Source organism: Anoplopoma fimbria, chromosome 13, assembly GCF_027596085.1.
Source record: "Anoplopoma fimbria isolate UVic2021 breed Golden Eagle Sablefish chromosome 13, Afim_UVic_2022, whole genome shotgun sequence".
Classification (NCBI taxonomy): Eukaryota; Metazoa; Chordata; class Actinopteri; order Perciformes; family Anoplopomatidae; genus Anoplopoma; species Anoplopoma fimbria.
The window spans coordinates 25,164,354-25,189,583 of record NC_072461.1 but is presented as its reverse complement, the minus strand read 5'-3'; the positions used below and the strand labels follow the sequence as shown (position 1 = coordinate 25,189,583).

At 38.9% G+C, this 25,230-nt stretch overlaps 1 protein-coding gene across 1 annotated transcript in view; it reads left to right on the top strand.

The window, feature by feature from the left end:
* Positions 1–4,654: 4,654 nt before the first annotated feature.
* The window catches only part of slc4a4a (solute carrier family 4 member 4a), a 57,343-nt gene continuing 36,767 nt past the window's right edge, over positions 4,655–25,230 (top strand). Inside the window, exons 1-3 of the mRNA XM_054610855.1 lie at positions 4,655–4,744; positions 9,253–9,326; positions 16,610–16,783. Of these exons, the coding sequence (XP_054466830.1) occupies positions 4,725–4,744; positions 9,253–9,326; positions 16,610–16,783 (268 nt within the window). The 5' untranslated portion in view covers positions 4,655–4,724. The remainder of the gene's footprint in view (positions 4,745–9,252; positions 9,327–16,609; positions 16,784–25,230) is intronic.

Sequence of the window (25,230 nt, the reverse complement as noted above, 5' to 3'; positions counted from 1 at the left end):
ACAATTAAACTATTTAATAGACTATTGCCACTGTGAAAATGAATTCATTAATTTACTAACTAAGAATTGTACTCAGCTGAATTGGCTTGATAATAAAATCTTATACAATTTTGTCCATTTTTAATGTCATGATGGGGCCTGAGGAATTTCAGAGAAAAGGTTTGAGGTCAAACCATGTTTCCTGGAACAATTTTACATCAAAGCATGAGCTGGCACGAATGGTGGTGTATCTAGACATGCTAGTGGCAATAAGGAGGTCTTGTTCAACAAAAAGTATTAAAATGGCCTTTGTGATTGATTGTTTGATTGTTGTCAAGTTTATAAAGATGCTCAGCCCAAATGGCTTGTAAGACAAGAAAATACAGTGGCAGCAGTGAAACATGACATATCACAAGAGATAATAAATTACCACATGATTACTTTATGTCATGAATATACTATTTTATAAGCATCTGTTCAAAAATAAATCATATAGTGGCATTAATTCTCTTTTTTGAGATGACAACTAAATGATTGCAATGTTGGGGTTGTTACATAAACATTTATATCTTTATAAATGAGGAACAGTTTATCCAAATAATCCCAATACTCACAATGTATCTGTGATGTCTTTGAATATAAATATGAAAAATAAACCTTATTAATAGTAAATAAAGACTTAATCACAGTAGTTTCTGTGTGAAATAACCTAAAAAATATATTTTCTTGTGAATTTCCCATCAGACATAGGTTTTAAAAAACATACTTTTGATATAAAGGACTTTTTTAATGCATTTACAAAAATAAAGCCGATATATATAATCAGTATCAAATCAGGTTAGAAGGTGCAGACAGACGATGCCTCTCAGACATTAAAATCACATGACAGCAGGAGTCCCTCCGCAGGCTTTGTTTTGGAAACAGCCCCTAACTTTCCAATAAGTATCAGGTATCGGCACACGACTTACTCTAGATGACACCTAAAACATTGAACATCCCAAGCAAGAAATGTTCAAACTTCATTTTCAGACACGTTACATTATTACTCTCCAGTGTACTGAATAAGTTCCAGTCTAAGTTTAAGAAACACGAGCTCATTTCAGTGGTAGAATAAAATGTTACACACCAACCAAGGTTAGTTAGTCTGTAGACGTTCAAAAAGCTGCCAAGAATTCTCATTCGAGTGAAAAAACATGTTGTGTCTGAGCGTCACGTAAATCCAAAGACAAGGTTTTTGGCTTTTGAACACCAAACAATAAAAGCATCATTGCATGCTCTTTTTTGTTTTTGAGAAACTACTTTTCAGAGCACAATGAAAACAATGTCATGATGAGAATATGAAACAGAAATGGAAAAGTGTGCAAAATCACAAAAAAGTCAAATCGTAGCTCAATGCAGTGACGTGCTTTCCAGCTGTTATGCATTAAATCAACCAAAAATGTATAAATAATCATATTAAAGAGCAGCTCTATCACAAACAAGCTTCACTAATTAATATGTTTACATATTAAAGTGATTAGCAAAGCAGTAAAGATATGCATTGTTTCTGCTGGATGTGTAGCCTACCTAGCTAACATGCTAACTAATAGCCATCACGGCTGCGCACATTATCAAAATGCGCGGAAGTGCGGTTTTTACGGAAACAAATTGTGCTAATATATTATTATATAAGTAATTCTAACCGTTTTACTTTATTTTAAAAACTGTCAGGCGTAGCTTTCACCTCAGTCGGTTAATTATATTGTAAAAGCCACTGAAATTAATTGTATCTGTCGAACGGATGAATGCCGTTAAAGTTACCCATGTCAGGTCATTATGCTGATACTGGCAAATGTGAGAGGTCACCAGGTTTATGTTTTTTTTCGCTTTCCCAAAAAGTAAACATTAAACTTTCCCTGGCAGACCCCCTCATGCAGAAAATAATAGGATAACACTGTTTACAACCATTTACTCGTCTTTGTTTTCTATTACTGTGACAGTTATATGTACTGAATACATGTTAACTGTCATCTGGTGGATTTTCCTGTTTTGCGGTGGAGGTTAACTTCGCCTGAAAGTCACGAGTTAATGAGTCTTTTCAAACCATTTTGAACCTGTCATGGATGGGTAGGCTCAAAGGGGCATGGTGGAGCTAAAAACATGGATTTATTATTTCCTGGAAGACTTTGCAGCTAAAGCTGAAGTACGAGGGTTTCATCCCCAAATAATGTGGGATATATGGAAACTTAACACGAAGCAAAGAGGGTGCAGACAATCAGTTTTTCTTTTTTTTATAGTAAGAACAAACAGAGCTACAGATTATTTATACAAATAGAAAGTCAGAAAGCTTGTGGATAATTTGAGGCTTGGACTGAATAAATCCGCAAATCTTGTGTTGGGCCTAATCCTGTAAAGAAAATAAGAAGAGGGAAGAAAATGGACAAAAGTCTCAAAACTTTGCTTATAAATACTTGAACATGTTTGGTGTCAAAATTCCCCAAATAGATCTTTGAGTTGTATCTTTTGAAATGATATAATCCTTGAAGTATCTATGATCTGATGGTGGGTTTAAGAAAGCAACATGATAATACATGAAACAATCTCTCAGTCTTTTATTTTTATTTTTAAATCATGACAGCTTTTCTTTTATTTCAAATTGATGGATCATCTAAGTCACTTATTTTCATCTGATTGCTGTCTCACCTGTTACATTTAAGGTGATATAACAGGCCACTGTTGTGTGTGGTATGAAGGCAACCTCCAACAGATGGCGCTGTAGATTAAAAATACACAATTCACAAATTAAACAAATAAACAAACAATCCCATCAAGTGCCTCGTGGAAAAGACACCACAGTAATCCTGCAGAACATTGCAGAGAGATGCTGGACAAATATCCACAAGGAGCTATGATTATAGAAAGCTTTATGCACAAAACACACAAAAGTCAAACAATCATTTATTAAACATTTCTCATTTAGTTTCCCAAGAATCTATTATTATTATATTCCTTTATTGATCCCCATGGGGACATTCAACTACAACACAGCAGCAAATCAACTACACAGACACAGACAATAAATACACATACTATACAACTACACAGACAATAAATACACATACTATACAACTACACAGACAATAAATACACATACTATACAACTACACAATAAATACACATACTATACAACTACACAGACAATAAATACACATACTATACAACTACACAGACAATAAATACACATACTATACAACTACACAGACAATAAATACACATACTATACAACTACACAGACAATAAATACACATACTATACAACTACACAGACAATAAATACACATACTATACAACAAAATAAAGATAGGATAAAGATAGGACGCTTTTGTCTAGTTTATTGTTATATGTATGTTTTATTATTATCATATCAGCCTGCTATTTTTTTCATTTATTGATTTTTTATCTTAACAAAACTTAACTTAACAAAAAATGCACTTATTGTTTTATGTTTTAATATCGACCACAGATTGCTGCCTTCACATTGAACAAGGACTTGGTTTGGATTATAGAAAGCTTTATGCACAAAACACACAAAAGTCAAACAATCATTTATTAAACATTTATCATTTAGTTTCCCAAGAATTTAGGACGCTTTTGTCTAGTTTATTGTTATATGTATGTTTTATTATTATAGAATCAGCCTGCTATTTTTTTCATTTATTGATTTTTTTATCTTAACAAAACTTAACTTAACATTGTTTAATGTTTTAATATCGACCACAGATTGCTGCCTTCACATTGAACAAGGACTTGGTTCAATAATGGATGATTGTGGGTGGTGGTGGTGGTGCAGCTGATAAAGTGATGATGGTGCAGCAGTGCAGCAGTGGAGCAGTCTGACCTCCCACCGGAGGAGTGGCGTTGACAGAAGGACGGTCCAGCAGAGAGAGAGGTGGCAGCATGCTGAGAGCACACACCGCTTCATACAAAGAAGAAGACTGGAAGAAGACTTCTCCACCTTCATATCCAGACCCACAGCCACACACAGCGGTGAGTCCTCCACCTTCACTCTTTCTCCACCTTTTTGGAAGACAGCTGCATTTGTTTCCTCCAGCCTCGTGTGACCATAAATCACCATAATCATATTCCATATCCATTTTTACCCTGCAGCGTGCCACCGGCTCCTTCAGGACTTCAGACACTTCTATGGTGCTTTATGTCACTTTTTAAATGGATTTTGAGTCCTGCTGTCTGCTTGGTGTAAAGTATTGGAACTATTTGGCATTGATTTCGTGCGTAAATGCGCATTTGTTTTGGATATTTGTGCCAGTTTGTGTGATTTTTATGATAGTCCCATTTACTTTTAACAGGCAAAGCAGCTGCATGAGGTAATAAAGTCTGCTGGTGTGCAGTTAAGTGTTCTGAAATTGATCACATTATTATTGTTACTATTGTTATTGCAATTGTGCACAAATGTTGTATTTCTCCTTTTTTAAGTGATCACCTCTGTTTCTCCTGTCATCATATTTTGCAGCTTTGTGGTTTTTTTTAAATCAAATGAATCATTCTTTTTTTTTTTTTTTTTTGCACCTCACAGCAGACTCTTACATATATCAAGTCTTACTGCGACAGTATCCTTCAGATGTATTCCATGGTGGAGAGAGACATGACCTCTCCATTTGTTCCTTTTATCAGGTCAAGCATCAGCAGCCGTGATCCGCTCTGCTCGGCACATTCACTGAGGGGATTTATCACACGCAACCTGAAGAGATGAGCAGCAGCAGCAAGAAGTAAGTGACTTCTAGAGCTTTTTCACTCCACACAGAGCTCCTTGACCTTTTTAATAAACTGAATTAGGCACATGTGTTTAGATGAGCATGCAAACGGCCACCGGTGCTTAATACAAGGAGTAATAATCGCCTAGAGATCAGGTGCACTTCAGGAACAAGTGGTTTGGTAATGTGGCTGACAAGTTACAACATGGGACCAGACCGCCGAGAAGGTGACATTTATGTTTTCAAATACCGCTTTCAGACAGTGTGGGCTTTAGCCGACCGCTGTTTTGGAATCCTATCTTGAGTTGAATGTGCTACTTGCCTGAGGAACCCTCTCTGTATATTCAAACTACACAGAGCTAGACGTTGATAAACTCCTTAAAGGTCATTTAAAGTCTCACCATGTTAAAGTTTAAGCAAGAATCCTAGCCCTGGAGGAAAACATACCTCAGATACACTCGTGTGTGTAGACCGGACTGGCCCTAAACACACCACCTTTTGTTTCTCCTATAAGATAAGATAATCCTTTATTAGTCCCGCAGCGGGGAAATTTGCTGCACAATCAAAGCTTTATTGATTTATCTATCTTTAAAAGAAGACTGCCACCAAACTGGTCAATAGATCTTTTAACTTTAAGGGCAATCAGTGGCCAAAGTGACACTACATCAGTGTGACTTTGCGTTTTTTCTCTGCCCTGCTGTCAGAGAGCCATCACCAAAGTGTTGGCCTCACTGATGCAAAAGAAACGCACCTGCAAGAGTTTTTTTCAGTCATCTGCTTCCTCCTCAGCTCTTTTTCTCCCGGATTCTTTAGATAAACAACAGTATATCTGTATATCTGTTAAGGCTGATGTCCTCAAGTAAAGTGCTGCAAATGGATCAAAATGGGGTGTTTAAATTCAGATTCTCAAATTCAGGAACAAAATTAGCTATAAAAGCGTTTATTGAGTTAGAAAAAAAAGGAAGTTTGACATTTGTCATGATGATATTGGAACCACAACACCAGGTGATAAAGTCCCAGCTAAACCCTCCTTTTTGTTTGCTAACTGTAATGTCTGTAATGTAATGTAATGTTTCCCATGTGACCTTCAATCGTTTAAAGTAGGCAGTGGGAACTTTTGGTTCGGTTTTATGTGACAATTACCCAGACACAAAGCTTTGAATCTCTTCCTCTTGTACAGTGTAAACTGCTGTCAGACAAAAGCCCATCCTTTTATTGTGTGGAGAAAGCATTTGAGGTTCAGGGGGAATCTGATATCTGATGACATTCTGCCTTCATTGCATGAGGGGCTTTGACTTTACAAGCTTGATTGGAGTACAGGATACTGGATACGTTTCACATTTATTCGCATCCCGTGCAACGACGACAGTAGATATTGTATACCATAATAACACGGTCCGGTTTCCATGCTTTTGGACACACAGTTGCATCGGCTCACCTCTCCAAACAGATAGTGAATGTAGGCTACATGCAGATTACTGTAGGCTCTACAAGGACAGGGAGACTGATACGTTATCTGTGCAGTGAAACACAGATAGCAGCTTCTGTACAATCAAGAGTGCAAAGTAACAGCTTGTCAAGTTTTGATTGCTTGAACAACTTGTAATAAGGTTGTTTAAAAGGTTTAGCTATTCATAATCAATATGTACATAACTTAAAATACGTATTAAAGGAAAAATCCATCTTGAAATACTTTTACACTTTTGAACGCGCAGGTGTTGGCAGCGTAGTTTGCATCCCATGGTCCCTTTCTGTTATTTTTCTATTTCCTCTTAGCCTGTTAAACAGGAACACGTCTTGTTCTGCTATATTGTCGATTTTGTTTTCAGTGTGGCTACATTTTTTTTGATTACAAAATAACTCCTGGAATGCACATATCATCACAGATTGTTTTAATAGAGCAATGGCAACACATTATATCCAAAGTATAGACCTTTTTTTTTGTTTTTGCTGAATTAGTTCACATAAAAATCGCCCCCTTTCAGACAATATGTCAAGTTCAGTGTAGAAATACAACCTGGCTGCAGACGTGTGTGTGTGTGTGTGGTGGGCGGTCGGCTTAGGCAGAGTGGAGTTTGGCCTGTTATGTCCTTGATTGTTCCATAGGTGGCAGAGGAGGAAGTAGGAAGACCAGTACCGGTAGGAAAGCTGGTGAAGTCCAGAGGTAAAAAAAACTCAGCTCTAAACTGTCAACTCTCAACACGTAAAGCTTGATGAGTTGCTTTACTTGTTGGAAGCTTTTGAATAATCAATCAGCCTGCTGTATTTGAAATTTAAGTAATATTAAGTTGACCCAGCTTTAGAAATATTAATGTCTGAGTAGGAACCAAAACTTTCTCCAGAATCCAAAGGTGGCCTATTAATATAATGTTCCTTTTTTTGACCTTTTTATGAAAGACAAGAAAATAGGTTTATAAGTTCAGTTTTGTTCGTCACAAAAAACCCACACTACAACATACTAGTAGTGTCAGTGTGGTGTTGAAATCACAGAAAAACTTGAGCAACTTTATTTCTAGAAGAATTGTATTTTGTGAGAACAGCTCCAACAACTAAATACATAAATTCTTCCAGCATTATTCTTTTACTTTACAAGTCTTTTGAGAGTTGTTTGTCCACACATGGATCAAATTTGATCACGGGGTCAAAACCACCGGCAAGTGTTAAAGAAAAACTCTGAATGAATAGAAGTACTTTTAAAGTTTTTCATTTTTCTCAAAGCTAAAATAAGACTTTTCTTCCTGTTCTGTCCTTCTAACTTTTCGAACAAAGGCATGAACTGAATCTATCAGTACGCGTGACATGATTATCATGATGCAGTGAGCAGAGAATGTCATCTTGTGAATGGGACTCTTGAATCCCCACCAGCTGGAAGAGTGCTGTTCTGCAGCTGACCTTTGACCTCGGAGTCCTCTGTGTCCGGGGAATCCCCCTGCCGTTATACTGAGCCCATGCTGTCCAGTCCACTTTGACCTAGAATGAACTAAGTAGGAGAACATTAATGAAAGTATTAAAGATATTATGACAGAAAATGTATATTTTCTCCATTCAAGGGATTACCGGACACGGTCATAAAACAAAACATAATCTTTATTGATATGTGATACGACAAACAACTCTCCAATCAACACTTTACTGTCTTCTCCTTCTTCCTTTACTACTTTTATTAATAATAATAATTAATAATATTATCATCAAACAAGCTCAGATTTTCTGTGGCCAATTCTGACTCAATATAAATGTTGATTTATTTGATTATTTATTTAAGGATAATTATGAACCCTTTAACTAATCTGTAACAAAACAATAAGAAAAAATGTTGCGATTGTTTAACAAAACAAACCAAATTTCTCTGTGATCTCATTAAGATAAACCCTGGGCCTTAAGTATTTCCAGTATTACTTGCGACGGGGCATTTGTGTATGTTAGTGGATGATTTTAAGGGGGTGGGGCAGTTTTTTACTCTTTGATCGTAAGCAGATAGCACTGCTAGCACTGTTCATCCCAACAAAGATTAACATGTATGTATGTAGATTAGCTGTTTGAGGGAAAGACTAAAATTATTCCTTGATTTCATGCAAGTAGCAAACTGAAACTTCATACTGTATCGCCCCCACCACAAAAACAAACAAACAAACAAACAAAACTTCCTTTCAGCTACAGTGCCAGCCTGAAAGAAACATTTCTCTACTCCGCTTTCCTGTCGTGATGTTTGTTGGTAAACGGCACGGTTTGTTTGAGGCGCGGAGACGTCTTGGAGAGCGGCGGAGGCTCCGACACGCCGGCCTGTCGTGGGCTTGTGTTTAGTGTGTTGTCATTTAAGTAAAGCCGGCGTAATCCTGTAAGGGCGGATGAGTAGACAGACATGTGATGCCCCACTTGTTTCTAAGGTGGAGGGCTGTAGAGAGGAGGGTGGGTGGGGGGTGGGGGGGCTGGCAGGCATTACCGACCAGATGGAGAGGCTTTGTAGTGTGTGTGGGCGTGTGACTGATTAGACACAACACTAGCTGATACTTTTTCAGATCCCCCCCCAACAGTAATAAAAAAATCACATCACCTTGATTCAGTTCCAAACAGGTGAAGTGTGGACAGAGTTGGATCCAGATCTCGATGGGTTCGAGTCCCAGCCAGTCTGCGTTTTAGTTTTTTTTTAAAGCATGACCAGCACCAGTCACTCAATCAGCACAGACTTCCTGTCCTCTCCCTCACCCCCCTCCGCCAGATTAAACCCGTTACATCGTACCTATCGACTGCGCACTTTGCCCTCCTCAAGGACGACACACACACACACACACACACACACACTTGAGGGTAGTCCACTTTGCTGAAACACGGACCTTTTTAAGGTGCTGTCACATAGCGTGTCCGTCAATGAGTCTTTAATGGGCGGAGATGAGCGCCACCAGCAGCACCAGACTGAGCCCCAGTCCGAACTTGCTGCAGGTGAACCAGCCGAAGCGCTATGGCTCCATGTTGTCTCTGGAGGAGAAGTGTGAGCAGTCTTTCTTCCTCTTTTACTACTACAGGATGGAGGACGAGGCGGTGCTGGACCGGGGGGCGTCCTTACTGAAGCACATCTGTGACGAGGAGGAGGTAGAAGGTAAGTTTCCCTGTTCCTTTTAACATTTGAATATCTCGGCATGTGATGAAAATGAATGTCTCATTTATCTTCCATAGCAATAGAAACATGGTGTCTTTATACATACTTTTCCAAGGCTATACTTCTTTATAAAAAATATTTTTTCTGTTTGTAAAAACCTCAGAAAAGTTCCTCAGACATCATTGAGTCTCCAGTTTTTTTTGTTTTTTTTATATCTTAAACAACTCAGATCCTCTGAGTAGATTTTTTTTTCCAAACCAGGACCCGTATTTAGTGAAGCAGGAAGGACCTCGTTCAGCCTTTTAGAAACTGCCACATTTCACACTTCCTGCGCGTACGCTGTGACGCTCACCTGTTTAAGCGAGCTGGCACCAGAGAGATGTAGAACACGGAGCATGTCTCCCTGTGTTTACCTCACTAATCCTCTCAAAGACCGACAGGACAACAAAGACAAAGGAAAAAAAACACTAAAATGACTGCCTGCTTATATTAAGTAAGGAGTTAAACCAATATAGTAAATATTGTATTTTATTGGCTTGTTTCTAAATGAAAATGAATCAAATAAGCAATAAATGCATCATAGTGAAATGCAGATTCTTATTTGACAAATTTTAAATAACATCTAGTTTTTAGGGCAGATTTCCAAACTTCCAAACATATTTCCACACAATCAAATAAGCCATGTTTTTGTGGTTGTTTCAGTATTTTTCAATTTTCTATCCCATTTATTGTACTTCTTTTCTTGCAAACTGTTCAATAAACGCTGCATTTCTCGTATTAAGTACCAGGCAGCTGTAGAACCAGCTAATTACCAATTGATTCATTGGTCCGTTTACATTTTTTTTCACAACCCAAACTCTCCTCCCTGCCCATGATGCCTCCTGTTGCCTAGGAGCACGGATAGATTTACGAGGTGACGACCTTAAACTGCACCCAACTTTACGGGGTTCTTGGATCTAGTCCAGCAGATTAAAGGGTCTGGCATGGAGCCAGTTTTACCATCCAAGATCTTCACGGTTTGTTTTGGTTCTTTGGCGGAAGTACTCAAAACGGTTCCATAACCTGCCCTCTGCTGTTGCTCTACTTTTTAAAAAAAAAAAAAAAAAAAGACAAAACCCAGGACAAAACTATTCATTCAAACCCTGATCTTTCTCTCTAAATTACTTAGAATCAGTCATTTTGCAAATTTGAACTCATTTTTTACATTTTTGCCAAATGTTTCCAATGCATTGTTTAAAGTTTCATATATATATATACAGTGTATATATATATATATATACTGTATATATTGTGTGTAACTTCTGTATCATTGCATGCAACCATTGATTTCCATTTTTTTTTTTTAAGTTACATTATCAGTGTTTGGTCGTGTAGAGCAAACTTTTTGTTTTACCATGCAGTAGGTCTACGTGATATGAGGATAAGTATGAGACATGCACGTCAGACATTGTGATAACAATAAATAAACAGGAAGCAAGTCTGTATATTTGTAAGTACACTAAGAGAGATGGAAAAAAATCCTTTTATGTGTATGCATACTTGGCCAAAAATAGTGATTGGCATTCTGCTCTTCTCAACTAATTAAAAAGAATCTGCTCTTTCTAACTAACTCCAAAAATCCAATATCGATGTGTTTATCGCCCAGGTTGACATAAAGATTAAAAAAACAATATATTGTGCAGCAGAAATGTAAACTTAAAAAATGTCAAAATTAAAGCAGACTTTATATGAATCATTTAACTTTTTAAGCAAGCTTGAAAAGCCTGCTGACTACTTTTTGAACTGTCTAAAATTGGATGTAAGACAACAGTTGTAAAGAAGAGTTGTCAACACAGTGGCATGGTTTGTTAACTCTTCTGTTGGGTAAACTCGATTTTGTAGTAAATGGGCTAGTAAAATACAGAGTCAACGTTGGAGTATTCACAGCAGTCTCTCATGCTGGAGGTCAACATTTTGTCAGGTGTCACCTCGGCTTGACCCCTGCTTCAATCTCTCCGACTTCCTGTGCGTGAGCAGCGTCTCAGCTGTGACTGCCTGTGTCCTCGTCTGCTGGCTAAATCTCCTTTTTGGTGTTGTCTCCGCTGAGCTCAGCCTTCCTCCCCGCTGCTCACTCGGAGCCGACAGCCCGCCCCTCAAACACTGATAAAAAGAACAGACATTTCTTACGCTGTACAAGATAAAAGTCTGGAAGAGGAGCTTTGGTCCAATGGCCTTAATTATCTTTGTCCGACACTGATTAGTCTGTGTTTTCATTCTAGTAAAATACTTATCTGAAGTCTGCGTCACAGATGGTGTCACAGCTCGAGATAGACTGTTCTCTTGGGCATGTACGTAAACACTCACATCATCCGTGACCTTAGGCTAAATGTTTGTATTCCTGTGATGTAATACAAAGTTTCGAGATATTGCCTGATACAGATTACAGATGAGTGATAAATCATTCTGACAAAAAACTGTCAACATCTCTTCCCCCCACTGATCCAACAGTATATATTTTTTTTACAAGCTCATTTGTATTAGCATGCTGTCAGTGCTGTGTGGCGAGTTGCCATCCTCCCTACTGGTCTGGGCAGGTCCCAAGCAGCGCGTTACTGGGGAAACTGGCGGTGGCGTTGCCTCTCCTCAACAATCTAGTGGGCCAAACAAACCTCCCAGCAAAGCACAAGGATTTGATTTGATTTCATTCAGTGTGTGCTTACAGGCAGCTCCAAAAGACGTTCTTCTTCCACCACGCCAAAAAAAAGAAGAGGAAGTCGTTACACAAGCGGCTCTGGCAGTTTGCAAATCTCCCTTTCCAGCGCCTTGACTCGGCTATTTTTTATTCCTTTTTCACCTCCTTTCTTGTTGCCGTTCAGCCTTTGCAAACGTCTTCACGCTCTGCTTTATTGCTCATCTATCAGTCCTAATAGAACCAAGGTCTTTCTGTCTTGTCTCTGTCTCTGTTCTCTTTCATTGTCACTGTCCAGCCATCTGCTGCTGGGTCTTGTTGTGATGCCCACTTTCTGTATGTTTTTAGTTTGATTGCGTCTAATTAATTAACTTAATGAACCAGTGTGCAAGTGAAAGGTAGTAGAATGATACTTGGCATTTGTGTTGAGCTATTTCATGCTTAAAGTCAGCTCTACAGTACATAAATGAACTGCTATTACTGCCTAGTAGAATATCTGAATTGGCTATGTCCGATTTATAAAATACAACATGACATTTATTCCCCCACCTAAATTTAAAGAGATTTCTTTCCTAGAGTACATGAAGTCTGTTTTTTCTCTTTCTCTTCTTGGCCGACGATGCTGTCAGCATTTTGTCAGTGGAATGTTGGTCTATTGTTTATAATAATATCCCCATAAACATGGGACCAGCACCATCTTTGCTGAACCAAAAGTCTAGTGGGTGGCAGCTCTGGTGTTGGTGATGCGGGGCTGGAAGTTATCAAAACAGACTGGTGGACTGAAGGAATTGGAAAATAATCGCTGAATATTTGTTTATATTTTTTTATTTAACCTTTTATTTAGCCAGGGTAAACCAATTGAGGTTTTGGATTTCATTGCCAAGGGGGTATTGGCCAATATGGCACACAACACCACAGAAAAACACAAATTTACTTAAAAAGCAAAACAGTAAAAACTTAAAAACACAAATCACATAAAAGAGACAACAGAGAAGCAAATTGCATCATCCAAAGAATTGTCATTCAGTCTCAGGACAAAAACATTCAGTGCTCAATTAATCTTTAATCCAGTTTTGTAAAATCTTGCACGTTCATGAAATAATCTAGTTTAATGTGACTCTGTAGCTCAAACCAAGATGAGGCTCCGAAACCTGAAGAAATACTGATATATAATTTATCTCCATGATTAAGAGGTTGCAGCCACAAGATAAGGATGCAGTTTGTCCAATATGGCTTTACAGAATAATGTATATTTTTATTGTTATATATCTATATTTTATCTTTAACTGGCTTAAACCCTAAATGTATTTTGACCTTTTTTAAGCTACTTGCGTTTCTCTATAGTTTAGTGAGAACGTTCAGTCACATCAACAACAATGTTACAAGAAAAATACCAGCTGATGTCTGAAATTTCAGTATTTAACAAAAGGGCTCAGTGTATTGGTTTAATCTCGCTCTGTGAAAAATCTCAGAAAGCCTCTGATTTGTAGTTTCCCTTCACTTTTTAGGTGAGACAGTTCAAAACATTTCCGATCTCCCTCTGGTCTCTGATGCTCAGCATTTGCTCAGTATACGTTGGTGTCAGTGAATTTAGATGAACCCCTTAAAAAAAACAAAAAAACAAGGCCTTGTGATACGAGTGAATAATGAACGCTGTTGTGCTTCAAGAGAGATCATTGTTTGCTGTGTTGAGGGGTTCAGCCACTTCCTGGTTGGGTCATGTGCAGTGCTTGGCTCAGCGCTACCCGACGTTTGACACTGATCGCATTCAGCCTTTTGTTTCTGGAGGACTTTTGATGTTTCACCCTGAAAGGTCGCTTTTTTATAGCCTTCCTCTGCTTAGGAAGTTTGGCCCAGGTTTAAGGTTTCAATTCAAATTTTAGGGCAACCTGGTCGGCTAAACGAAAAGCAAAGCATTGATTATTATTTCCTTAAAATACAGTATATGATATTACTACATATAAACCCTGGAACTAAAGAGAAAATATTAGTCCGCATACAGATTAAAGCATTGGCTTATACAGAACCTTTTTGTATATACATCAATGTCACTTATAGACTAAACATTTCCAGTTTATTAGTTATGCCTAAAAAAAGAATACAGTCTCGTTGCCCATTTCAGTCGAAAGGACTTTCCCATAAGCAAAGGAACTATTTATGGAACCGGGGGAAACCTCAGTGTACTTGGGCTTCAACTGAAGCACCCAGGGTCTAGATTTAGTACCCGAGCAAAGGTTTCTGATGCTAAAGAAGTCCCTACTGTAAGTAGAGTTTGATTTCAGACACCGATACCAGTACCAAAAGTTAATCCAATGCTGGATTGGGTACCGGCTAGCACTCGAGTCTATGCACCCATCTGATATCCAGTATCATATCATTTAGCGGCTCATTAACGCTACACGGGACCAATGTGTCACTCGCTACCCGATCCGTACATCCTGCCAGATCGGTACTGCACGTGCACAGAGATGAGAAGGAAGGGAGATGGCTGCACATGTTCATTACCGATTGGTCAGGTTATAGCAGTATAGGCTGCAGGTTGTGTATATATGTACACATTATTTTTAATAATAATAACTTGTACACACGTTCAGGTATCAGAATCGTTATCGGGAATGAAAAAAATGGAATTGGAACAGTTCTAGCTGTAGGGGTTAATACTCTTTTCAAATAATGTTGCATCATATTGAGATGTGTTTATAGTTTTAAGTTCCACCCATTTTATATCAATGACTTGAGGGTAAACAATAGAAACCCATTTTAGTATAAAGCAATGCAATTCAACAGACTACATTCTCCAAAATGAACAAAAGGTTGAATTAAAATATAAACTGAACATTATTATATGATGACCATATTTTCAAACCAAACCAGGACCTTTTAAGTGAACTCCATGTTCATGCACACGCACACTTATGTATGCACTTTTTTGTTAAGATAAGGGACAATCATTTCAGCTCTTAGCACACCTACCGCGAGCACCTTTCAACACCATGGACAGCTCCTCAGCAGGCAAAAGAATGTTGTTTTGTTGCCCAAAATCCACCAAAACATAGGAGTTTATTTAAAAACTGTATAATAACAGTAGTAAACACAAAACCCAATGACTCCATTGGTGTAATATAACTATTGATAAGGACCTTTTTAAAAACTAAACACAAGGTATTTGTCAGTGTGCACAAGCCCAGGCTGCTGGCTCAATGGCCGACTGCGAGGCCAGCTATTGTATAATGCTCTATGGCCGTCCTAATATGATCTTTTATATCTCCACTTCCACCATATGCCAATAGAAATATTGTAAAGCAGTGTGTGCAGAACGCATCATTTCCGTTGCTGGGTACCTTCTGAAGCTCTTTAGAAAAGATGACAGCTAACCGTTAGCGTGTTAACAGGTTCTGTCAGAAAGAGTCAACAACAAACTGATTTATTGACATACATACCAACAAATCAAAGTTTAAATCAGACGTGTGGTGCGTTGTTTATGGTATTATATAGTTATGGTTATATTGTTAGGTTATAATTAGAGTGACAGAACATGACAAATGTCAATATATGTGCTAAAAAAAACCATTATTATTTTGATTGTGGTTAAAACTAGAACTTTTTTGTAGAGTGTTGAAAACAGTGACCATCCTGGACAAACTGCAATGTCTGGTCAACTTACATAATTAGCTTCAAGGGAGAATTTCTTTTGCAAGAGCGTTGCATTAGACTGAACTGCTCACTAGTTTTACTTGCAGAAGTCTCTTTGTCCAAAGAAATTTCTCAACCCACATCCGTTGCCCAATCCATGTCTTGTCTGTCCATCATCATTTTCTTCAAATCTTTGAGATTGTTTTGCTTTGTGTAAACACACTAACACAAGGTATCACTCAGGCCTGTGTGGATTAAAATCCATATATATATATATTTTACTCTATATTAGTAAAAAGTTGAGTGAAGAATAAATGCCCTGAACCAGATTCCTTGTCACAGCCAAATGACATGCAGTTCTGAAAATATGATGTATGGCCTATTGGCACGAAACCCATGTCCACCTGAATGACATGCTATTAGCAAACAGTCTGGTCTGCTTGGCATTATTGACCCTAAACCTCTAAGCTACATGTAAAACTGCACATCCTTTTGATATTGTGCCAACAAGCAAAACAAGGATAGTCATGCGAGCAGTTATGGCTTCTTCACTGCTCCGTCCTACTTCTTTTTCTGTCCAACTATTTGCTTTGACAGTGTACTGCGACCTCTATAACCCCGCTCTGCTATGCTGGGAATGTGAGAATGTTCCCCGTTTAACCTGAATTTAGAAGTGTTTAAGTTTGGGTCTTGTATTTTACGTATTTTGCAGCACTGTAGAAATCAGATTATGATTTTCTTAAGATTCTAATTTTGCATTTCCTGTTAGGAGTTTTGACTGTGTCTCCTCATTTCCAGGAAGTCTGCTATTAAGGTGCATCTTGTTGTTCTTTTTTTTTGTTTTGTTTGTCTTCGCCCTATGTAAAGCGTCTTTGGGTATCTAGAAAAGCGCTATATAAAATTAAAGTATTATTATTATCTTAGCAATCTGAATATACCAGAATGTTTCCAGAGTTCATTTGTATTTTTTCCCTTTTTGCAGGTCACCACACCGTCTACATCGGCGTGCACGTGCCCAAGAGCTATCGGCGGCGGCGGCACCACCGTCGGAAAGCCGGCCACAAGGACAGAAAGGAGAGGTTGATGGAGAACACCTCTGACAAGTCGGACGCAGAAAACAACGAAGAGGCCAGCAACAGCATCCTCAAACCTCTCAGTAAGTTCCGATGGACTCCCTGTCAGGGCCGATTAGGATTCCTGTCCATCTTTGCTGAAGGTTGCTCTCTTTTCCAGGAAAAAAAAAAAAAAAAAAAAAAAAAAAAAAAAAGCTCTTGTATCTCTCAGTGACCCCAAAAGAAGTTGCTGAGTCCACGTTGTGGCCAGAAATAGCCACGCATGTCCTGCTGAGTGACGAGTCTGTTTGGACAGAGCAGAGTGAATTTTCATTGAGAGTAAAGGCTCCTCAGATGTAACTGTACTAGTGCTGACATGAGTCTCTTGCGTGCGGCGTGTAAGTGCATGCCGTCCTGCCCCTTTGTCCTTGGTTGTAGACATAAGTGTGTCCGTCTTTGTGTGCGTGCGGATGCGTCGGCGGCTATATGTGTTTAATGCTCACGTTCTTGGTTGACTGGAGCTTCCTATGTCCCGTAAAGGGGGGGGGAGTGCGACATGCCCTCAGGCACAGCTGCTGCGATGTGCGGATGCTCGGACAAAGAGCTCCGGCCAGATCAAAGGGAACTTGAGAAAGGGAGGAGGGGGGAAGTTACATTGGGTGACTGTGAGTTAAAGTGTAAGCCCAACTCCTACTGATGTCAGCACTGTTTTCTACGCCATTCTTTGAAGTTTTGGTTTGAATTGACATGAGACTGAAGTCCAATTTGCATCAATTAAAACCTGTAGATGCCCAGCGATTTATAATGTCATGTCAATATTAAAACAGTGTGAATTTGCCATTTTTAGTACAATTTATGACCGTGGTTCTGAGGTCTGGGGGTCAGGAAATAGGGGGCTTAGTGATACTTTTGAAGGGGTTGCAAGATGAATAACAAATGAAAAGGTTTAAGAAGAAGCATATTGCTAAATGAGAATGTTATGTTTTTTTCCTGACGATTTTCAAATCTTTGAATTTCTGGTTAAATTCTGGAGACCTTGACGTCTCGAGGCGTCTTAAAGCTATCCAGATGAAACAATATGAGAAGGAAACATCATGCTTTTGTTCAACTGTTCCAGTTCATAAACATGAGCTCATTGACATAAGATAAAATAAGATAATCCTTTATTAGTCCCGCAGCGGGGAAATTTACAGGATTACAGCAGCATAGAGGATAGTGCAAAACAAGAGACATAGTAGAAGAAAAACAAGATAAAATACAATGAAATAAAAAACAAGTATTCCAAATAAGCAATAAAAAACAGTAAAAAAAATAAATAAATCCACAATAACTGAAATATTATATTTACAGACAGAAAAACTATTACAGCTATAAATTGCACAGTGTATTTTGTATTTTATTGCACATGTGTCATGTGGTCTGATGGGAGCAGAGTTGGTTGTGCAACCTGACAGCAGCAGGAAGGAAGGACCTGATGAAGGGTCACAAACCAAATTATGTCTATCATGTCTGTATATGTCTATACTTTGGTGAAGCCAGAGGACTTCTGATAACAATAACATGCAAAACAGAGGATGGAGGGTGAATCCCTGCTTACATGATGTCCACGTGTAACAGTTCTCCTCTGTGGATAAGTCTTAAAATCCAATAATGAGGCAGGCCGCTGTCATTTTAAGACAATGACATCATTTTACACATGCCTGCGTGCACATGACGTGACAAGAGGACCTAAAATGCACCAAAACTGAATTTTAACAGTGTGCACACGTCAATTGATGTGGGGGGATTTTCTTCAGGACATAAATCCAATCAGTGAATAGATTACAGACAGCCCATCTGGTAGCTGCTACTGTCTGTGATGATGCATATTTAGCAAAGATTGTTTTATAGATTTATGGGTACAGTTTTGTTCCCTGACCACAGTCCGAGTTATTGAGCACGTTTGGGACGCACAGGTCTGTATGATGCTTCCAAAGTGGCTGAAAAAGTGATTATTGATGTTAAGATGGTATTTCAGATATCAAGCAGAAGAGCAGTGTAATCTGAGTCACCTATTCTAAAGAACCTACTTCATTCAGGTTTAGTCTTACCGTGACATACAGAGTACATGAGGTTAGAGCAGTTCAACCACAGTGATGTTGACTTCTCACACTGTTTCAGCTTAATACTTTTACAGGGCTGGAGGTAAAGCTAAAGTTATTGTCGCAACAATTCTTTTTCTTCTACTCTTATTTCCTTATTTTTTATTTTACAACCCCTCCGATTGATCCTGGGTTTATTTATCTTTGGTGGGTCTCGACTCCTAGACTGGGAGCTACTGTAAAAACACTACCGCAATACAGAAAAGATAGTAAAGAAAACTAGTGACAGATGAGGCTGTTTTAAGTACGACCTCTTTGTGTTTTAGAGAAGCTGATCTGATTGATGTCTGAAGAGTGTTCCTTGCAGCCGGTTGTTGTAGAGGGGTCGTCTGTATTTCCTTCTCGTATCAGATTTTAGACTATTACTGTTCTATCTTTGTTTTCCTTCTTGAACATTCAACCCTAACCCTAAAACAAAATATCTGGATATTTTGCATTTAGACTGATCTGTCAGGGATGCAGTTGTACTCGCCAAAGCTAGTGAATCGTGTCCGTTGGGGCCACGAAGGTAAAGGTCAATATTCCAACCTGTTGTGTGTAAACAGCGTTGCAGATACTCTTCAGCCTTCGCGGTTCATTTGCTCACACTTGGTTGAAGATGAGTCTTTTTTTATTTTAAATGGCTGCAAATAAGACGGATCATAGCCTGTACAATGTGGTCGAGGAGTTGTTTTGGTTATTGTGCTGGTGGCTGCGCTATTGCAAAGTCATATTTGTGTTGGGGTAAGGGATGCCATGGTGAAGAGGTTTCCCACCGGTTACAAAACTCACGACAACACTGGTGTTACCGATTACACATTTTACGAGAAAAGATATTTGTACATGATGCTCAATAGACCACTTTGATCTATCATTTTAGATGGTTTTGTGCCTTGCCATTGTGGGGTTATTTCTGGCACGCTTCTGAAACTCGCTGCTATGACCGCTTCTTGGTGGAATCACAAGAATTGTCTTGTGTCCAGTTTTCAGCTCCTGCAGCTGTTTCTGCTGAAATCACTCTCGTGGTGATCTTAAAGGGTGTGTGTGTGTGTAAATGTTGCATCCAGATGCTGCCACCCTGGTTAGACAGAGTTTACAGATTTACGTTATACATTTTTTTATTAGCATTTAGTTTGAATCTGAAATTTGCCAAATAGACTTGCTTTTCGCTTTGACTCCAAATCCTCTGACAGCACTTTAGTGTTTTACAAATTAGACTTTTTGTATTGGATGAAGATGGGTGCCGATAGCAAAAATTAACTAAATGGGTTTTATTTAAATTTTTTAAAAGATGGAGGAGGTGGAGGTGGTGGGCAAGTAATTAATCGGAGTCGAACACTGTAATACCTGTAAGCCTTGCAGGGGTCTTTTATTTAGTGCATTTAGTATATAGATGTTCGAATATGCAAGATTAACTAGTAAATATACTGCAAATCAGCAAACTATCCATACTTCATTCTCCATAGTGCAAAACACCTAAGCGAGACAAGAAAAATCAGTGTGTTGATGAGAATATATATATATATTCTCATCAACACACTGATTTTTCTTGTCTCGCTTAGGTGTCTGTTTTGCACTATGGAGAATGAAGTATGGATAGTTTGCTGATTTGCCAATGACGCCGTAAACAAACGCAGGGGTGAAAGGGTTTAACGTTTCCTCATCATTTCTTTGCCCTTTGGCACATTTATTTATATATATATATAAATAAACGGCGTCATTGGTAATTCTCCATTCATGGAAAAAATGCGACTATGTTGGCAGGAGACTGTGAGCATTGACGTTTTGTTAACAGTCAACACTGAGGCGCTCTGCTGGTTCGTACGGATGAAAGAGCGTAAATGCTGTTGATGTTATGTCAAAAGTCGTCATGGAATTAATGAAGTGCGCAGTGAGACAATAAACAAGACTTTTGAACAATTAATATTCCGTTTGATGTGAGCCATTAAAGGTACACTTTAGCCAATAGTCCCTTTATAAAGTTATTTACTGATTATTTCTGTTTATAGACTGGATTTTGCTGATTGTGGAAACTCACAGTAGAATAGCAGATATTCAGCATGCTGCAAGCTTTGAAAAAGACTCCAGGCACACTTGCATCCGCAGTAAAACAAATAAAGAGAAACCACTGTGATGCATGCACACAGTGGATATAAAAAAACAACATCTGTGACTGTATGTAACAAATCCTCTGCAACAGGGGTATTTTCTGTCATCCGGTCGTATTGAAAGCAAGTTTGGGTCTGAATTATATTTTATTTACCCATATGAAGAGATATTTGTAGCATTTGCTTCACATAGGATGTCAATTTAATTTTTTTTTGCACATGCAAGCGTCGTTTCCAATGTTACTAATAACAAGTGCAATTTATGACTTTGGACTTTGTTATCATAAAGCTTAAAATTACTGCAAGGAACTTTATGCTGGTTATTAAACTAGATCAATTTAATACTGAGACCTAGAAAAGTAAACGCGACCAACAGCAAGAAGACTAGGCTATTTATTTGCAGTTATTCTAAACACCAGCGCTTTTGAGCACAGTTCCTGTCGTGGCTTTAAGTTAGCACCTTTTGCAAAAACTAATCTTTGTTCCAGTGCTCCTCGTCATAGATTCTCCAGGTCTCTGAACTCTACTGTAGTGATGACCACTAGTCTTCCAAGAGATACTCCTTATCTTGGAGTTTTGATAATGGTTGGGACAGCGCTTGGAAATCTCCCAAAGGTGTTCAGTTGGGCCGTCCTCTAACTACAGTGAAGGCCAAAGCGTTGTTTTTACACCTGTCAGGATCTTGTCTCGAGGGCCTCGCTGACCTCTCAGGGTCAAACCAGCCGATATAGCCCATAGCCAGCTATTTGGGACGGCTAGTGAGCTAGCATACTGACCTTCCTACATCACAAATGTCACAGGGGTTAAACCTAAAATTAAAATCATTACCCTTTAAGTTTTTTTCCACTAAGTTCTTTCAAATTATTTCTACAGAAAAATATTGTTAATTTGGCTATTTATGAATCTTAAAAAGCAGGTTTGCCTTTGAGAAATGTTTGTACAACTAAAACTGGAATCTGTGAGGTATGCAGAAATTGACAGGCATGCAGTTTACCGAATGTCCTCCTGTTATTCACTGCCCGCCTCCGTGTTTCTCGCTCTGGGAATCATGGCCGCCCCCCCAGGGGGAAGGCCCTTGTTGAGTTGTCTGGACTGAAAGCCTCTTGTTTGGTCAGATGGGCCCTGCGGGGACGCTGAAAGCACTTCCTCCTGGTGACATGTGTGTCCACTGCAGGGCCATTTGACCCCTGCTCATTTTGATGAGCATGTTTTTCTTTGCAAAGCTTTTTCCCCCCCTCTTCTTAGTAGGATCAAACGTTCCCCCCAAAGTGGATTACATAGATTACTTAGAAACTTGGTTCATATACAAATGGGTTTAATTGCCCCAAAGCCAGACAGAGCAAGCTAAGAATGTATGTATTTCGTTTTGTATTGTACATATGACTCCCAATTTAATGTTTTTGCATCGCTGGAAAGATGCCGTCTTCTCTCAGAAGTGAAGTACAATCTAAAGATCTATAAAGACTTTCAAAATTGTTGAGATAAATACAAAGGTTGAGGTAGAAGCCTGGCTGTTTTTCTTCTGATTCCTAAAAAGTTTTCTAAAAAGAACTTCCCACTTTTCATATGGCAGCAGTAATATGTGTTACATCCCTCAATATGTACAGCTGTCACTTTTGAAAGTAAACTACAAATCCGCGTGAAAGATATTACACAATGCTAGATATGCTCCAGTTAGAGCCAAATATTTTCTCTGAGAGTAATGAGTAAGGATCCAGACTGTTTCAGTGAGACATTAAAGGACACATGGCCTGACAGGGACTTTGTTCAGCATATACTGTAGACTTCCCTTTAGGCTCGTTTGTCTTCCCTTTATGATTCAAACAATTATTAACATCTTTTTCACAAATACAATATGTTGGAGCTATTCGTCAGTGTCACAGGAAAGAATAAATTGTATCAGTGGAAAAGGTCTTTGGATATTGATTGGATAAAGTCTTTAAACCTTTTGAAAGGCCATTGTTTTGATTGACTTTGTGTCTTTCCGGACAGAGCTTATGTCTTTATCTGTTAACTCTCAGATCAACAACGTCCCCCAACCACACACAAGCACAGTCTTTTTCTTTGTCCCTCTGCTCTTGTGTACATTTAAGTCTTCTAGCTTTATCCGCAGCTGCAACAAACAAATATAGGACATTTTAGGAATATATTAAAAAGATAATCACTATTATTTCTTATTCCAGACAGTGAATTAGATAACGTCTCCCGTAGTAAGGATTTTATGCTATACTCTGCTATAATATTACATAATGGCTGTTAGGAGATGTACAACTTGCATCTTAAAATGAGTGATTTATTTCAATCTTGGGAAATCCAGTGTGCCGTTACACTGTAATCCCCACTTGTGGCCACAGTGACTACTGATATTTATATATATTATAAGCCAACGTATCCTCATATGGATTTGTATGACCTCTTACGAAAAGTAAGACGTTTTGTGTGTTTACCTACGAAAGTAAGGCAACACATGTCAATGTCCGCTCCTAACACTAATACAGTCTTTTCAAAAGAAACATCTGTCTTTACAGGTAACATTTCAGTTAGGTTTATGCAACAAAACGACTTGGTTAGGTTTAGTTAAAGATTGTCGTTTGGGTTAAAATAACCATAGAAGTGCCGTGACTACTTTACGCAAGTCACGTGACAAATACATTAACATTGACCTCTTGTTTCTTGCGGGGAACAATCAGCGGTCTCCTGGCTGAAAGATGGCTGCTTGTGGGACTTCCTCGTCACGATTACATGCATAACATACAGAATAATTTGGCGGATAATTAGTAAATTTCGGTACATCTTTTCTCATAGGTGTAGCTACGAAAGCTGGATAAGATTGCCTGCTTTTTGCACACTTGCTTACCTCAGTAATTTTACACTTACTTTCCGTGCATTACGTTAGAGGTGGAGCCTCTGCTGTGGTGCAAAGATGCACCATCTTGTGTAAAGTCATAGCAGAAGATGAATTAAGCCTTGATGGGGTTACCCCTTATGGCCAGAGGATTAAACGATTCATCAAAAAGTCTGCTTATGTTGCTGAGTGTTGGAAAAAAACGATGCCTTAAGCCCTTTTGTAGACAAACTTGGAATCACACTTAAACTTGACCTTTCTTTGATGAGTTCCATCGGTCTGTTTGCAGTCAAAGCAAAGATAAAATGTGGCTGTTGTATTCAGTTTACCTGCAGACAGCTCTGAGGTCATTTCATTTCAGTTTAGTGTGCGGCCCCCTCTCCAGCTGGAAATTGTTACGTTCTCATCAGAACATGCCCACCTTAGCTATCACAACAAAATACCAGCGCTGGATGCTGTGAGTATAAATACTGTGCTTTCAATGATTCACCCCTCTGGCTGTTACTCTGCATTCAGATCCAATCCCTGTCCGCTGCCTCTCTGCTAGCTGCCCTGCATACTGAGCGTCAGACTTTGTGGCACGGAAAACATTTCCTGTACTCTCAGTGATCCCCTCTTTTTGCTTCCAATGAGCGATGCTGAGTTGCATTATCATTGCATGTACAGTCACAAACAATGCACGTGCTATTAGACCCCATGTAGCCCCTTATAATGTGCTGAGTTTTTCCATAAAGGTCAGAGGGGATGGAAGGTATTTGTGTAGGATGCATGTCAAGAGTGGGACTAAACAGGCCTTTAGTGGCAGTCACACTAGGCTTTCTGCCGGGCAGCGGGCATTCTTCCTCCATCCCCTATCCCATGAGCCTCTGCTTCTGGGACAAAGTCCTCTTTGTATGCCCATGGCTCTTGGCTAGAGCACACAGAGCTTTGAAATTGCGTTTGAACGATGGGATTTTCATTTCTATCCCTCCTTTTCGTGCTTGCTCTCACCACTATTTGCTTTCACTCTGCACCGAGCCTCACCCTCTAACCCTTCTCACCCACCTTCCTACTAGCACCATCGCCGTGCTTGTTACCAGACGGAGATTTTTACTGGATAGTATGGATACGCAGCATCAGTTTCTCATAATGAGTTAGAAACATCTCTCCTGGATAACCCCTTGATAGTTCTAGATGCCTACAGTGTATTAAAAGAAGCTTCAGAGAATTCATTTTGAAGTTCAAACCTCATATTTTAGATGTCCCCATGAAAACGTGCTTCTTTCTTCCCCTATTGCTCATTCCTTAATCATGAAGTATTTTGAATGCTAATGCTGTAAAAAATGAATAGCTGTTATAAGTACATTTATAATATAAAGGCTATTTGAGCATGCAGGTAGGTTCAGAAAGAAGCAGATTGCAGCTGTAAACAATGGGTGTCAGTTGGCTTTTCGTGATCTCGTGCAAGATAATGGTTTTCCTGCAGCAGGATGTCATTA